Source organism: Zingiber officinale, chromosome 5B (genome assembly GCF_018446385.1).
Source record: "Zingiber officinale cultivar Zhangliang chromosome 5B, Zo_v1.1, whole genome shotgun sequence".
Classification (NCBI taxonomy): domain Eukaryota; kingdom Viridiplantae; phylum Streptophyta; class Magnoliopsida; order Zingiberales; family Zingiberaceae; genus Zingiber; species Zingiber officinale.
The window spans coordinates 85,212,423-85,227,919 of NC_055995.1; the positions used below are offsets into that span (position 1 = coordinate 85,212,423).

The 15,497-nt window shown below is 41.8% G+C and overlaps 3 protein-coding genes across 3 annotated transcripts; all 3 read left to right on the top strand.

The window, feature by feature from the left end:
- Nucleotides 1–3,310: 3,310 nt before the first annotated feature.
- On the top strand, nucleotides 3,311–5,312 carry LOC121984756 (pentatricopeptide repeat-containing protein At1g10270-like). The gene has a single exon (XM_042537882.1). It carries the CDS (start codon nucleotides 3,423–3,425, stop codon nucleotides 5,121–5,123), a length of 1,701 nt encoding a protein of 566 aa, XP_042393816.1. The 5' UTR covers nucleotides 3,311–3,422; the 3' UTR covers nucleotides 5,124–5,312.
- Nucleotides 5,313–5,769: 457 nt separating this feature from the next.
- Nucleotides 5,770–12,023, top strand: LOC121984757 (probable magnesium transporter NIPA4). The gene is made up of 9 exons (XM_042537883.1): nucleotides 5,770–6,366; nucleotides 8,240–8,296; nucleotides 8,517–8,607; nucleotides 8,696–8,856; nucleotides 8,966–9,093; nucleotides 9,166–9,303; nucleotides 9,544–9,636; nucleotides 11,485–11,590; nucleotides 11,671–12,023. Exons 1-9 carry the CDS (start codon nucleotides 6,192–6,194, stop codon nucleotides 11,772–11,774), a joined length of 1,053 nt encoding a protein of 350 aa, XP_042393817.1. The 5' UTR covers nucleotides 5,770–6,191; the 3' UTR covers nucleotides 11,775–12,023.
- Nucleotides 12,024–12,503: 480 nt separating this feature from the next.
- LOC121984755 (probable receptor-like protein kinase At1g11050) lies at nucleotides 12,504–14,722 on the top strand. Its single transcript, XM_042537880.1, has one exon. The coding sequence runs from the start codon at nucleotides 12,598–12,600 to the stop codon at nucleotides 14,488–14,490; it is 1,893 nt and encodes a 630-aa protein (XP_042393814.1). The 5' UTR covers nucleotides 12,504–12,597; the 3' UTR covers nucleotides 14,491–14,722.
- The last annotated feature ends 775 nt before the right edge of the window (nucleotides 14,723–15,497 follow it).

Here is a 15,497-nt window from a genome sequence, read left to right on the forward strand (position 1 = left end):
CCCAAGCTTCAATTGTGGGTTTTCAGAATCAGTATTTTTATCATAAATAGGAAAATCTCGTATTTCATCATCATCATCAGAAGTTAATGGATTTCCAAAACCATCATCATTCACACAAGCAACATCCCCTTCATGTTGTTGCATCATATGAAGCAACTCATCAGAAATGTGTTTATCATAGTCATGTCTTTCTCTTTACTGACTCCTGCATTATAATCCACAAAAGTTTTAAACAAACTATCATTTTCATCAAAATCATAATCACTTTCTTCAAATTCATCAACATCTTTGTTGATATTATCTATCTTAGATTCCCTGACATCTTTCTCCAGACTAATCAGTATGCTCCCCAATCCCGTCTGACCATCATTCTGTTCAATGTATATTTCAACCTCATAATTACTAGGAATATGGGGGATAATATCCAAAACATCTGTGTCATTTTCCAAATATCTTCCATCTTTCAATGTTTCTCCAAATTTATGCCAAAATTTGATAGATTGCTTGTCTTTATAGCCTATATCCTCCGCATAGCCCCACAATTCAATCATCCCTAAAATATCCCTATCAACATAGTCAAAATATTCGAATTGTCCACCGATATATTTTTTGTCATGAAGACTAGATTTCATCTCCCCATTATAATAAAACTTAATTGTAAGAAAATCTGGTTCACCACAAAGTCCTAGAAAAATATGCACAATTAATAATTAATAACTTAATGAATTAATGAAAATTATGACATAGTAAATTAGCAAAACATTAAGTACTTCATTTGTATAGATCTTACCATAATTTGGAGTGTGATCCAAGCAAGTTTTACTACGTTGAGTCATTAAATAAGGGGAGAGCCAGTGTGATATCAACAAATCTACTTCACGGAGGATAAAAATACTTTACAATGTATGGAAGCTTAGCTTGAGTTCTTCACTAGCCTTTTATCACTCTGCTTGGAAAAGAAAATAATGGAATTACATTACCCTTCATATCATTGAGTATGACTAGAATCATTTACAAATTCAATTTCATTCAAATACAAATTGAGTGAATGAAGTTTATATTTTACATAATCTCAACAAACGAAGTTTGGAAATGCCATTGTCGAAAACCTTTTGTTTTCTATGTTACAGAATTGGAGGAGCATACCTGTCGTGAAGAGCAAACACACAACAAAAGTTGCCCTAACTTGTCGGAGTTGCTCCAAAATCTCCAGTAAGTACCAAAGGAGGGGTTTTTGATCTAGCTGTATTTGCGTAGTTATATCTGTATGAATGATAAGCTAAAATCAAATAACAAAGAGAGGTGAGAGGGGAGACCTATTGGAGGGTGAAATGGAAGTAGAGAGGAGAAAGAATGATAACAGTAGCAAAAATACACTACCTCTCCTTACATTGACGAACAATGCGTGAGTCTCTGCGATTTCTAGGGCAACTCCAGAATTAGGGAAATAGCACAAGAATATGTCACTTCCACCGGTTAAACAAGTCTTCCCGTCATTTTAACAGAGATTTGGAAGGAAGGATTGATTTTGGAAAACGTTCGAAAAATGGAGGACTAAATTTGGTCAATTGAAAAATTAGGTACGAAATCGAGACTACGTCAAATAATGAGGGACTAAATTAGGAATTAACCCAAAAATAAATCTTTTTCATTTTTTAAAACAAAGTGCATAGTGGAAAAATAATGAAATTAAAAAGAGCAGAGACAGACATGATCAATTTTACTTGGTTCGGAACCTTCAACAACTTTTACTCCAAGACCCAGGTCCCGTGGATCTATTGATGGGTAATCCACTAAAATTCCTCTTCCGGTACCTCCGGAAGAGGGAATCAAGTGCAAAGATAATTCGAAACAGGTGCAACACACTACACTTTTCCTTTTGCAATAATTAAGTGTACAAAATAAAAGATTACCAAACACTCTTTCGAAGAAGGTCGGCTTGAGCTTGGTGTTTGGGAAGCTTCTTAGCGGTAGACGAGCATGGCAGCATCGTAGCAGAGTTGTAGCAGGAAGTTGGAGCGTTTGGTGGCTTGATCGTTAGAGTGAGTTGTTTGATGGCTTGAAGGCGCCTTCTAATGCTTGAAGGCACCTTCTAATGCTTGAAGGCACCTTTCATCCCCTGAAAGGCGCCTTGGGTACTGTTCACCCAAGGCTTTTTGTGCTCTACTTACCCTGCAAAGAGTGTTAGTCCAATAAACCAAATAATAACCTGCAAGACAAGTGTTAGCACAATAATACTGAGTAGTAATTAGACCATGTCTTCCCGAGACCAAGATCTAGTTAAGGTCTTAGTTTAGGAGTCCAAAATATACCTAAACTGGATCGATGTCTACTGTTCCTCAACCATGATACATCCTTACTGAGTCACTCTCTTCCAGTGACTTACCTTTACTTGCAAACTTATAGTTGGTTGACTAGTCTCTTGACCCACCAGGTCTTCATGCCAATTGTCAGGTCCGCAGATCCAACTGAACTTCTGCCGGCTGTTAGGTCCCGCGGACCAAACCAGACCTTCTACTAGATATCAGGTCAGCCCGTTGACCTATTTGGACTTCACACCAACTATCTAGTCTCTCGGACCTAGTTGGATTTTAGCCTAGTGTCAAATCCTTCAGATCCATTAATTCCTGTACACTTGGTAAAGTACTTAGATCACGAATACACCTAACTTAACTCATTTGTCATTCATCAAAACCTGAGTTAGTGCAAATTACACTAACATGGCCAACACTGACCCACTTGAATTTCTTCTTCTTCCAATCTTCCCGTTGGTGTTGTCTTTGCCTAACCTCTAGTTAAAACTTCTCAGTCAAATATCCTATCAACGTTGATCTACTTGACTCTTCTGGTCAACTTTTGACGGCCAACATTTCATATGGATAATTATACTTGTAATTTTCATATATTATTAAGCATCAAAACTCAAATATTAAGAGTTAAGTTTGAGTCAACTCAAGTTTAGTAAATCTGGCCCACCTTGACTAAACTTAAACGAAAAAATAAAATTATTTGATATTTTAATTTCAAAAATTTTAAAATTTAATGATAACATTAATATTGTAAATAAAAATTGTAGTTAAAAATTGATGAATAATATATTTGATACTTTTATATTTTTTTAATCAAAAAAGTTAGAAAAAAAATAATAAATTTTAACCGAAAGAATTTGTGCATATCGGAGGAGAAGAAATGGCAGAGAGTGCAAGAGACATAGTGTGCTGGATAATAAGTCGGAGAGTTAGGTTTGTAACAAACTGTGGGAATAAGATGGGGATTAATAAAAATATATTAGCATATTCTATAAAAGAAAATTTTTAAAATAGTAAAATCTAGGGTTCTTATTTCCATTCCGGCCGTTTTCATTGCCTCCCTCCGCACTCCGCAGCGGCTCCTCTTCCTTCGTTTTCCTTTCGTCCGCCGCCATGTCCTTCTTTCGCCACCTCCTCCTCCGCTCCCTCCGCGGCAGCTCCGTCTCCGAGCTCCGCAGCCCACGACACCTCGCCACCATCTCTACCCCCTCCCGCCACTTCGCTTTCTCCTCTGCCGAGGAGGCAGCTGCCGAACGTCGCCGTCGCAAGCGCCGCCTCCGCATAGAGCCCCCGCTCCACGCCCTCCGCCGCGATCCGAACGCCCCTCGCCCTCCGCGCGATCCCAACGCCCCCCGTCTCCCTGACTCCACATCCGCCCTCGTCGGCCCCCGCCTCAATCTCCACAACCGCGTCCAGTCCCTGATCCGCGGCGGTGACCTCGACGCCGCCTCCTCCACCGCCCGCCACGCCGTTTTCTCCTCAGTCCGCCCCACCGTCTTCACCTGCAACGCCATCACCGCCTCCATGCTCCGCGCTGGCCGTATCGACGACGTCGTCGCTCTCTTCACCTTCTTTTTCAACCAATCCAACATTGTACCCAACGTCGTCTCCTACAACATCTTGATTAACGCCCACTGTAACGCTGGCCGTGTCGATGTGGCCCTCGATGTCTACCGCCACATCCTGGAGAATGCCCCCTTTTCCCCCTCCTATGTGACCTACCGCCACCTCACCAAGGGCCTTGTCGATGCTGACCGCATGCAGGACGCCATCGATCTTCTCCGTGAGATGCTCAACCGCGGCCATGGCGCCGACTCCATGGTTTACAACACCCTTATGGCTGGCTTCATCGACCGTGGAAACATGGAAAGGGCTCTTCAGTTCTTTGATGAGCTCCGCGATCGCTGCCTGGTCTACGACGGTATCGTACATTCGACCCTGATGGAGGCCTACTTCAAGCGTGGAATGGATAAGGAGGCTATGGACTCGTATCAATCATTGCTAGACCGGCAGTTCAAGATGACCCCTGCCACCTGCAACGTCCTCATCGAGACCTTGCTGAGGCACCACAAGCTGGTTGAGACAGAAGCAATGTTTGAGAGTATGCTAAACAACCACTCCCCGCCTAGCTTTACGGCGATCAACACCGACACCTACAACCTGATGGTTAACCAGCGCTTCAAGGAAGGGAAGATCATTGAGGCTATCGAGACATTCCACCGGCAGCCCAGGAAGCCGGTCATCATGGACGTTGGCTGCTTCAATAACATCATCAGAAAGCTCTGCGCGAATGGGCTGCTTCCAGAGTCAGAGAAGCTGTTTGGTGAAATGCCTGAGAAGTCAGTTAACCCGGATGCAACAACTTACAGGACTCTTATTGATGCTTGTTTCAGTGCTGGAAGGACAGACAGTGCATTGGAATACTTTGAGAAGATGATCAAGAGTAGTGGCGAAAGCCCTGGCTTCAGAGTCGACGTCGGACTCTACAACATGATGTTCCATGGATTGGTGAGCGCAGGACGAATCAACCAAGCAATGGAGGTTTTTGGCAAGATGTGGGAGAGGGGAATCAGACCTAATCAGTCGAGTTACGAAGTTTTGATCACTGCAATGTGCAACGAGGGAAACCTCGATCGAGGACGAGAGCTGTTTGAGCAGATGTTGCGAGACCGTATAAATGCTACCCCTGAATTCAGTGCTTTCCTACTGGATGCTTTCGGTAAAGCAGGTCGAAGCCATGAGATAGAAGGGCTAGTTGCCGGCGGTTCAAGCAATCCTAATTCTCAAGCACAGCAGGTAGCTATTTCGAATTAGATACTTATTTGCAACTCAAAAACCAAAAGAGAATTGATCTTTTAAACTGTTGGAGGGAATTCCAGTTTAAGATATTTGTATGGGCAGTTTTGTTTAAGATAATGTCATAAGGCTATAGCCTGATTTGAAATCTACCATTGTATGAACAAAGAATATCTATTCATGGTGTTCACTTATCTATTTCTCTCATCTGGGCACCTGACCAAGATGACACTTGTGAAATTTGTTTAAGAAATTGACTGGATTTCAAATCATTTTATCTAGTTCAGTAGTTCCTCATTGGCTGAATCATGCTTGATGAAAACTTGAAGTAATCCTTTGAGGCCTCCTACAGTTTGTTTTTCTCCACCCTTTGAATGTAACTCTTTGGGGTGTAATGGATTTTGAGGAATCTAATTTCTCTTTAGAAAAATCAATTATATAAATTCTTTTTAGAAAAAAAAAATCTCCCAAAATTTCATGACCGCAAATGTTTCCTCTTCTATTAAACATTTTTAAAATATTCATTTTAAGTTAAAAGAATACATTTTGGAATAATAATAATTATTTAAAAAATAAGCATTTGTTAGTCCAAATCCAAAACCGACACACAGAACCACAACTGAATCCGATTGGGAGCTGTAACAATTGGCGGAACGGAACGGCCTAATTTGCCGCACGCGAACGGATTCACTTTTGTGACAACGATTCCTTTCCTTCTGTCGACCGCGACAACACGACGACTCTCTTCGATCTGCTTCTCTTGTGATCTCTACGTTCTCGTTCTCCTATCCGTTCCTTGGAATTCAATTCTGATAATCCGATCTCTCACATCGTTTCCTTGGTGGTTCTCCGCCCTCTGCCGACGGATCTCCAGCGCCGCCTCGAACGCCCCGCCTCACGTATCTGGATCTGACGTAGCCGCTGCATGCGCCGCCGCCCCCGCACCAGGATCTAGCGGCGGGGGGCCGTCTGCGTGCCTGTCTACTAAGCCGTCACTGCGGCTGATCTCGTATAGCGGTTGAAGTGAGTTCCTGAGTAGTTCGGGAAGGGCGAGGTAGTAGCTAGGGTTCTTTTTTGGTGTTCGAGATGTCTCCCGCCACTGCATCGTCCGGCGGGAATTGGGTCGAGTCGTACACTGGAATGTCCTCAGATAACATCAAGGGTTTGGTACTCGCGTTGTCCTCTAGTTTGTTTATCGGTGCAAGTTTTATCGTCAAGAAGAAGGGGCTGAAGAAGGCCGGGGCTTCGGGACTCAGAGCTGGTGATTTTTTTTTTCTTGCTCTCTCTCTCTCTTTCTCTTTTTTTAATATTGTCTCCCAAATTGTTGATCTGCTGATTGCAAGTCTTAACATCAGTTAAGTAAATATAGTTTTAAGTTCGGATTTTCGCTTTTCTCCTCTCTCTTGTGGTGCTTTCTGCTCCTTTTCCCTCCTGCTTGATTATCAATCTGAACTGTATGATTTCTGTGATAATAGAATGTAAACTGATGTTTTATTGTCCTTAATTAAACAACATTTCACCTGATCACTAGTGCGATTAGGACATTTCTCAATCGATATTCTTTAGACATTTCTCATATTGGACTTCCTTTCATTTTTAGCTTGTGGTAGAAGTTGATACAACAGAGAGTTGGACACATCTCCAGTTAGTCTACTTTAGAAGCCATTCTTTCTCATACCTAAAAAAATATAATTTTTTATTTTATTGGGAAGCATAAAACGGATTTAACCAGATACCAGAACAGCCAACACCATTCTCAAGCCTAGATAAATAAAAGGAGAGTTATAGTAGATTATTACTTGGATCATAAAACTAAATCAACAAGCCCCTGAAAATGTGTCTTAACTTTATTTGGTGGAAAGCAAATGATTTTAGTAGCCATGTTGCCTGCTAAACGGAACGATAAGACTCACATTGTGGACCTAGAATAGTTGCATTGATTCATATGTGTGACCATTTAGTATATACCTATGTGGCTATGTCCAAGATTTATAACTGAAATTCATGGAGACAATTAACCCCCAGAGATTATTTGTGATCAATAAGGGGGTTGCCTAAACTGTGAATAGCAACTGCCATAGAATTATGTAGTTAAAATTGCACCAATATATTTTGACTATCTAATGTTTTACTATCATTCAGATTGCTACTCTACTTCTAGTTATGGTCCTGTGTGCATAATTCAAAATTCAGATTCACGAATATTAGATATGGGTGCATGATTGAGAATGTGAAATTTACTGTCTACGTCAAAATTTTCCAAGAAGTCTATTTTTCTTATTTGATTGTTAAATGTGGATTATGGAATATTTGCATATTTTTTGGCTGGCAAATTTAATTGTCATATGATGCTCTTATTGCAATTATCCTGCAATTTTTCAAACATTTGTTTCTTTGTTCTGTGAATAATTTTTGTTTAAGTTCTTGCCTATTAGAAGAAGATTCAAGTGATTTGTTTTTGTCAAAATATTTGTTTATGCTTGTATTATACCAAGTAATGTTTGATGTAAAAGGTTATTGATGCAGAACTCTGCACCAGAAAGTAAAATTTTTTAAAGAGAGAATTGAATTAGATTTACTGCCTGTATGATTGCTATATGTCACAGGTCAAGGAGTAGTTCTTTTCTTTCAGGATTTAAAAGAGTAGTAAGTTTAGAGGACCTATGGCATTTGATAATGTGGGTACTATTTACAGATATAGACAAGTTGGAGAATTAGATTGTGGTATGCAATGCTGGGGTATCAAGCTATTTTTTATATTATACCTTGATGGAAGTGATCTTCTTCAGGTGTATTATCATACCAAGTGGGAATTTGATATTCTAGGTAGACAGCATGCCTGAAAATCACAAGAACATCGTATGACAATTTGAAAACTTTTCTCCCTTTAATTGAATCACTATTGCCAAACTTTTGAAATTCTGATATCTCTCAGTAATTACATGTTTGTGATCTTGTTGAAAGTTGTTCTAGCATTCATAATTTTGCTGGATGCTACATTCTTTACCTAATTTCGGCAAAACTAACTTATTACTGCAATCTGGCTGTTCATTTTTTTGTGCAATTATGTCTTCTATTTATTTTTTAAAAAATTACGTGAAAAAGTACCTAAATCTGTTTAAACTGGCAAACAGGAGCTGGCGGGTATTCTTACTTGTCTGAACCACTTTGGTGGGCTGGCATGATAGCAAGTGAGTACATCTTATGATTTCGGATATTTTGGTCTTAATTGGTTCCTTTAGTAATAAGATGGGTCATCATTTTAATTGCTATAATTAGAATATCACTATTGAATTGTGGCATACAATAAAATACTGAAATCAATCTAACCTGTGTGTTACAATTATTTGGGTTTATTTGGATACTTTTTCTGAAGTTTGAATGATAACAATATTTATCTTTTTGTAACAGTGATTGTTGGGGAAGTTGCTAATTTTGCAGCATATGCATTTGCTCCTGCCATTCTAGTAACTCCTCTTGGTGCTCTAAGCATAATCATCAGGCATGACCTTAATCATCACTATACATTCTGATACCTAGTGTTTCTTTACTCTGTCCAGCAATCATTAACAAAAAATTTGTGTTTCCAGTGCTGTACTTGCATATGTCATCTTACGGGAAAAGTTACATATTTTTGGCATTCTTGGATGTGCTCTTTGTGTTGTGGGGTCGACTACAATTGTGCTTCATGCACCCCAAGAACGTGCAATCGAGTCTGTGACAGAAGTCTGGGATCTGGCAACTGAACCAGGTATTAACCTTTCTCTTTCTGCAATATGTGCGTACTTAGGAGATATTCGTAGTCAGTAATGAGTCGCAGAACTTAGAAGAGCAACTAACATATGTTCATATTTGTACAGCTTTTTTGTCCTATGCAATAATTGTGCTCGTAGCAGCCTTGATACTTGTATTCCGATTCGCCCCTCAATATGGGCAAACACATATTATGGTCTACATCGGCATTTGCTCTCTTGTTGGTTCTCTCTCGGTATAAGACATATTTGCTACTTTTGTCAAAAATTTTGAGTATGGAAAAGAACTAATGTTATTTTATTGGCAGGTTATGAGCGTGAAAGCTCTTGGAATAGCTTTAAAGTTGACATTTTCTGGAATGAACCAATTGAATTATCCCCAAACCTGGGTATTCACAATTATAGTAGTTTCATGTATCAGTACCCAAGTGAACTATCTCAACAAGGTATAAAGAGTGCCCACTGAGCATCTTTTTAGCAATTTAATTTTGTCATGTTTGAAATATTAACTGCTACATCAGCCTCACTGGCACTAATATTAAAACATATTCCAATAGTCATTAAATCTGGTGTAGCAGCTAACTTCTTTAGCACAATTAGCACATTTTTAAAAAATTCCAAAAAAATGATAATGTTTATCTCTCTGAAGTTACTAATGTTCTTATCCCTTGTTTATATATTGTCAGGCTCTTGATACATTTAACACTGCAGTTGTGTCACCCATATACTATGTGATGTTTACATCATTAACCATTTTGGCTAGTGTGATTATGTTCAAGGTAACTAACTGCTTTTATCGTAGATGTTGTATCAGAGCTTCTACTTTGACATTTACTCCTAACTTTATTCTCAAGTTCTTGGTGCATTGGATATTGTATTGCTCATCTGCTATCCTTGTTTTATATTTGACTATTTGGGTCGGCACTATCAAGTTCAACTACTCTTATATGACTTTTTGGAACCTTAATTTTATTTTTGTTTGAAGTTTACGTCATTATCATTGCCATATAATGGAAAGCTCTTAACTTAAAAGGTTGACGTGAAAACTTAAGTTTTCCAGTCCATATAATATACTCTTTGGTTTAGTTGGCTAAAATAAGTTTGATGAGGTCAATAATTACTTGAAGTCATCAATCTAGGGATTGTTTCAGCTCACATAATCCCATGCAATTAGTATGCAATATTGTGTAATTCAATCGCCCAATGAACCAAAGACCATCTTAGGACTGCATATGCAATATTTGTTCCCTCACCGTGTAGGCCTCTCTCCCATGGAAAAGATGATCTATCTAATTACTACCATTGGTTTTCAACTTATTTTGCATGCACGAAGTTGTATGTTTGCCTCCGTTGGTACTTTTGATCCTTTACAGTAGCACATATAACAAATTTCTTGACCCCACGGGTCATGTGAGTTGGTAAGTAGTGGTTCGTTTGCCACTTGAGAACACGGGGTCGAACCGCGGGGCTGTCGGGGCGTAAATTCCCAGACCCTGTGCACCTCACCCCACCCACTACTTGCCTGCTCGGCTGCTGTGATTTACCTCCCTCGTGATGGCCTGGGGTCGGGGGCGCTGGGGTGAGCGATTTCGCCTTTTGCCACATATAACAGATTTCTTTTATCACATTTCCTTTGGTCTATTTTTGTGTATATCCCATACCAGCCAATCAATTATGCAGGATTGCCGAACGAAACAAATTATATTAAAGTAATTGCCAAAAAAAATTTGAAAAAAAAGAGAAGTAAATGCCCGATTTGAGTAGCTCTTCATGAAATGCTGTAGTTTATGAACTGTAAGTACACAATAGTAAATTGAATCACAATTATTTGGGTCGGCTGTTTTTTAATTGAAATGATCCTTAATTTTTAAACTTGAGATGCATTGAGTTGTTTTTATCATGATCTTAGAGGTTTTTCTAAGTTTCAATCCTAATTTGTAAAGTTAACATTCTTTAGATTTAGCTTTGCAGTGCTAGTTAAATGAACTTGACCATTGGAGCGGTAGGTTTAGATGTAAAAAACATATGCAACTACTTATACGATTGATCCACCATATAATTCACATTGGGTATCATACTAGAGTTGTTATACGATTGACCCACCATATAATTCACATTGGGTATGCAGGTTCATACTAGAGTTGTTATGCTACATTAACCTTTGATTATCCATAATAACACCGGATAAGTACGCTTCAACCTATACAACCCATATAATGTATAAATCACATTGAACAATCTAATGCCTTTCTGAATGGCTCTCCTAGTCATGCAGTTTAGGTGGCTGCATAAGCATACCCATTTCCAAAATGCATATGCATTTGAATCACTTTTTAAAACACTGGTCGAGATGCACAAGTCAATAAGTAGACACTTCTCGTTACAGAATCTCTTCAATGATAAAATACCATTCAGTATCGAGTGAACATGAAGAAAAGTGGTTTAGAATTGATGGGTATGGTTAACTTTAGTTAGGACCTTAATTTACTCTATATAGGATCATTGTGGAGATATAATATGTTTGGAATCATGTCTGATAAGATGTTTATGGATTTCAATTGTTTTGCTTTTGTGCCATGCGGGCTGTATGTGCACGTTAATGTTCTCGACTATCAATTTTCCCACAGGACTGGGATCGACAAAAGCCCACACAGATTGTTACAGAGATGTGTGGCTTCGTTACCATTCTATCCGGAACATTTCTTCTCCACAGGACCAAGGACATGGTGGATGGTTAGTTCCATCTCCAACTCGAATATGATCAGATTAGATTCTCTTGTTGCTGTCTGACTACCAGCTCCTTTATCTTGCAGGTTCGCATCACTCTAGTCGCCTCTCTAAACATGCCAATGAAGATGATGACTATTCTTCAGACGGCATTCCGCTCAAATCTCCAGACTCGTTTTGGCAACCATGACATATCGAGGTGATGCCCATTTTCTGCCGGTACCTCGTTTCATGACGATTAGTGTACCAAGAGAAACGGTAACACGTAGCCACGAAGCAAAGGGTCAAACCCCTTGGAAAAGAGAGACATTGCACATACAATGGGGGTAATTACATTTAGTTATATATGTAATTTTATATTCATTTTCTAGAAAATTAGCTCTTCTGAGACATGAGTTCGAGTAGAATATAGTATGATAAAAATCGTAAAAATCTTCATTAAATGTTTTTTTTTAAATATTTGATTGCAATATTTTCTTCGAGAAGAACAGGGAGATGCTATTGCGTCCAAATAGCATTCATCTTGTCTAATTAATTGTCGACTGGTCAATGTTCCTCTGGCGGTCAGCACCAAGCCATAGCCGTCGGATGAAAGTCTCGCTGCTCTTGATTATAGATGTAATCATTCTTCCGTCAAGCTCCACTAGATGGCCCGTTGTTCAGCTGTATGAATGACGGCTGACTTTTGTAATTACAAATTCATTAATTCAATCTAAAAAATATTATATGCTTTTTTAATTTTATTAGATAATTTTAAATATATTTAATTTTTTTTAAAGATGATCGATTTAGTGTCATAAAAATCAGAATAAATCAGAAAATATTCGAAATCGTAATGTCTTACAGTACAATTAATTGCTGCAGTCGGCCACGCAGCCCCCATTGCCCGGGACATTAGATTCGAGCTTAGCCGCCCCCTGTTGACGGTTTGACCTGTGACCTGATCTGGCTTTAAGAACACACCCTCTTCTTCCCGATCTAGCCGGAACCGACAACTGGCATATCGGCGAAGAATGGGGGCGATGTGGCGGTGCCTGTTCTGTTTCCTCCTTCTCCAGTCTCTTCCGGAGGTGAACATGGCGGTGGCCGCGGAGAGCACCTGCCCACTTAATCTGAGTTTTGTGTCGACCTTCCCCTGGGACGACGCCACCTGCCTCCCCCCCGCCACCAATCTCACCGACTGCTGCCTCACCCTCCTTAGCCTCTTCGGCATGGGCACCGCGCAGCGCCTGCACGACACCGGCTTCTTCCGCCTGCCCGACGACCCCACCGCCGCCGCCTGTCTTTCCGACTACCAATCCAACATCTCCGCCGCCCGCCCTCACCTCTCCCCCTCCATCGTCTCCACCTGCTTCCCCTCCCCCGACCAATTCATCTCCACTTGCGCCGGAATCCACACCGTCCGCGACTGGAACGCTCGCATCGGGAACTCATCCAGCCTTAACGCCGCCTGCGACGGCGACCTCACCGACCTTGCTAGATGCGACGCCTGCGTCAGAGCCGGATTCAACGTCACTGCCGCCCTCACTGCCCTCGACGGCAACACCTCCAGCGCTACCCGCTGCTTCTACCTCACCGTCATCTACGCCTCCGGCGTCGTCAACCAGCTCGGCCCCGAGGATCCCCGAGCCGCCAGCTGCATCCTCGGCCTCGCCCTCTCCTCCCCCGCCCCCAACCGTCATAAATCCCACTCCGCTGCAATCTTCGCCTCCGTCTTCGGCGCTCTCGGTTTCCTCCTCGTCGCCGGCGCCATCGCCCTCTTCGCGTGGCGATACCGCTTCAAGAAGAAGAAGAAAAACAGCATCTCGACCTTGTCGGGGAAAAGCTCGAGATCGTACCCGCGGCCCAACACCGGCTCGATCTGGTTCGACATCCAGGAGCTGGAAAAGGCGACCGCCGGCTTCTCGCAGGGCAACTTCATCGGGCGCGGCGGATTCGGCGTCGTCTACAAAGGCACCCTTCCAGACGGCACCATGGTCGCCGTCAAGAAAGTGCTGGAGCCGGACGTGGACGGCGGCGACGAGGAGTTCCGCAACGAGGTGGAGATCATCAGCCATCTCCGGCACCGGAATTTGGTCTCTTTGAGAGGGTGCTGTATCTCGCAAGACGTCAACGCCGAGGAAGGCAAGCAGAGGTACTTGGTCTTTGATTACATGCCCAACGGGAGTCTCAACGACCACATCTTCGGCAACTCCGGCAGGATGAGGAAGCCCCTGACGTGGTCGCAAAGGAAGAGCATCGTACTCGACGTGGCCAAAGGGCTGGTGTACCTCCACTACGGGGTGAAGCCGGCGATCTACCACCGCGACGTCAAGGCCACCAACATATTGTTGGACGGCGAGATGAGGGCGCGGGTTGCCGACTTTGGATTGGCGAAGCAGAGCAAGGAAGGGGAGTCCCACCTCACCACCAGGGTCGCCGGAACCCACGGGTACCTGGCACCGGAGTACGCGCTCTACGGGCAGCTCACGGAGAAGAGCGACGTCTACAGCTTCGGCGTCCTCCTGCTCGAGATCATGAGCGGCCGGCGGGCCTTGGACATGAGTGCGCCGGCGAATATGGTGTTGATCACAGATTGGGCGTGGACCTTGATCAAAGAGGGAAGAACAGAGGAGGTTTTCGACGCGGCGTTGACTAGGAACGAGGACGACGACGGCCGACCACGGCAATTGCCTAAGGGAGTGATGGAGAGGTTCGTGCTGGTCGGCGTCCTGTGCGCGCACGTGATGGTGGCCGTCCGGCCGACGATACTGGAGGCGCTGAAGATGCTGGAGGGGGACGTGGAGGTGCCGGAGGTTCCGAACCGGCCTCCGGCCATCGCTCTCGTCTACGGCGACGGCAGCACCTTTGCCGCTTCTCCTGCCTCGACCGGGCGTTCCCTGGACACCAGAGAGATGCTCAGGTAGCTCAATTGGGCTCGTCAAGAACAGACATTTCTTCAGCAAAAAAAAAAAGAGGAAATTTGCGTTCCCAAAGTTTTCAATTTTATCACCTTAAATTGTGAGGGAAAAGTCAATCATTCTTCTGAAAAATCCTTTTTACTCAAATCTGGTTGTTTGAAATTCTTTCATGTCTTGATGCAAATCTTTATCCGTAGCCAAATTAGTAGAATCTATCGGACAAGCAAGTTCTTGTTTCTCTCCTCTGATCTTCCCGTTGACATTTTTAGCATTTATGAAGCAGAGATAGAACATCACTCCATTATAATTCAACGTCGCTATCAATTGTTGTAAGATTTTATTTTTCTTAAATCTTTTAAGATTCACTCTGTCAAACCAGTCCGATCTAGAGTTCTAGACTCCCGATTGACTTTCAATCGACGAAAAGTCAAACTTCAACTGCTCCACCGGCGGGATAGCGTAAACAACCGCGCAAACTGCCCGTTCCTTGCCCTCTTTCCCAGCAACTTCTTGAAGAGCCTAAACATAAATTTTCTAAGCCATTTTTTAAGGTAAATATTCATTTAAATTTATACGTAATCTATCTTTTATATTTCATTCTTTCATAAAAGATCAAAATTAATGAAATAGTTTTACAGACTAAAGCCAAACAATGAGCGTCTGATGTTCAAGGTAGGGGTGATCATAAATCGGGTTAGTTCAATTATTAGAGTAAAAAATTATCCGACCCTACTAGATTAGATAATACAAAATCGGGACCTACATCCGGCCCTATATCCGGCGGTTCTTATGTTTCAGATATCCGACGAATTGTCAGTTATTTAGATATCCGACCCTATATCCAATGAAATATAAATATAAATATAACAAAAAAAATAAATTTTTTAAAATAATAATAGACATTACTCATTACACGTTATAGCAGCTAATCGGAAATAATTATTACAACATGTAGCAGCTTATCGGCAGTAGTTGTTACAACGTGTAACAGCTTATCAACATTAGTTGCTACA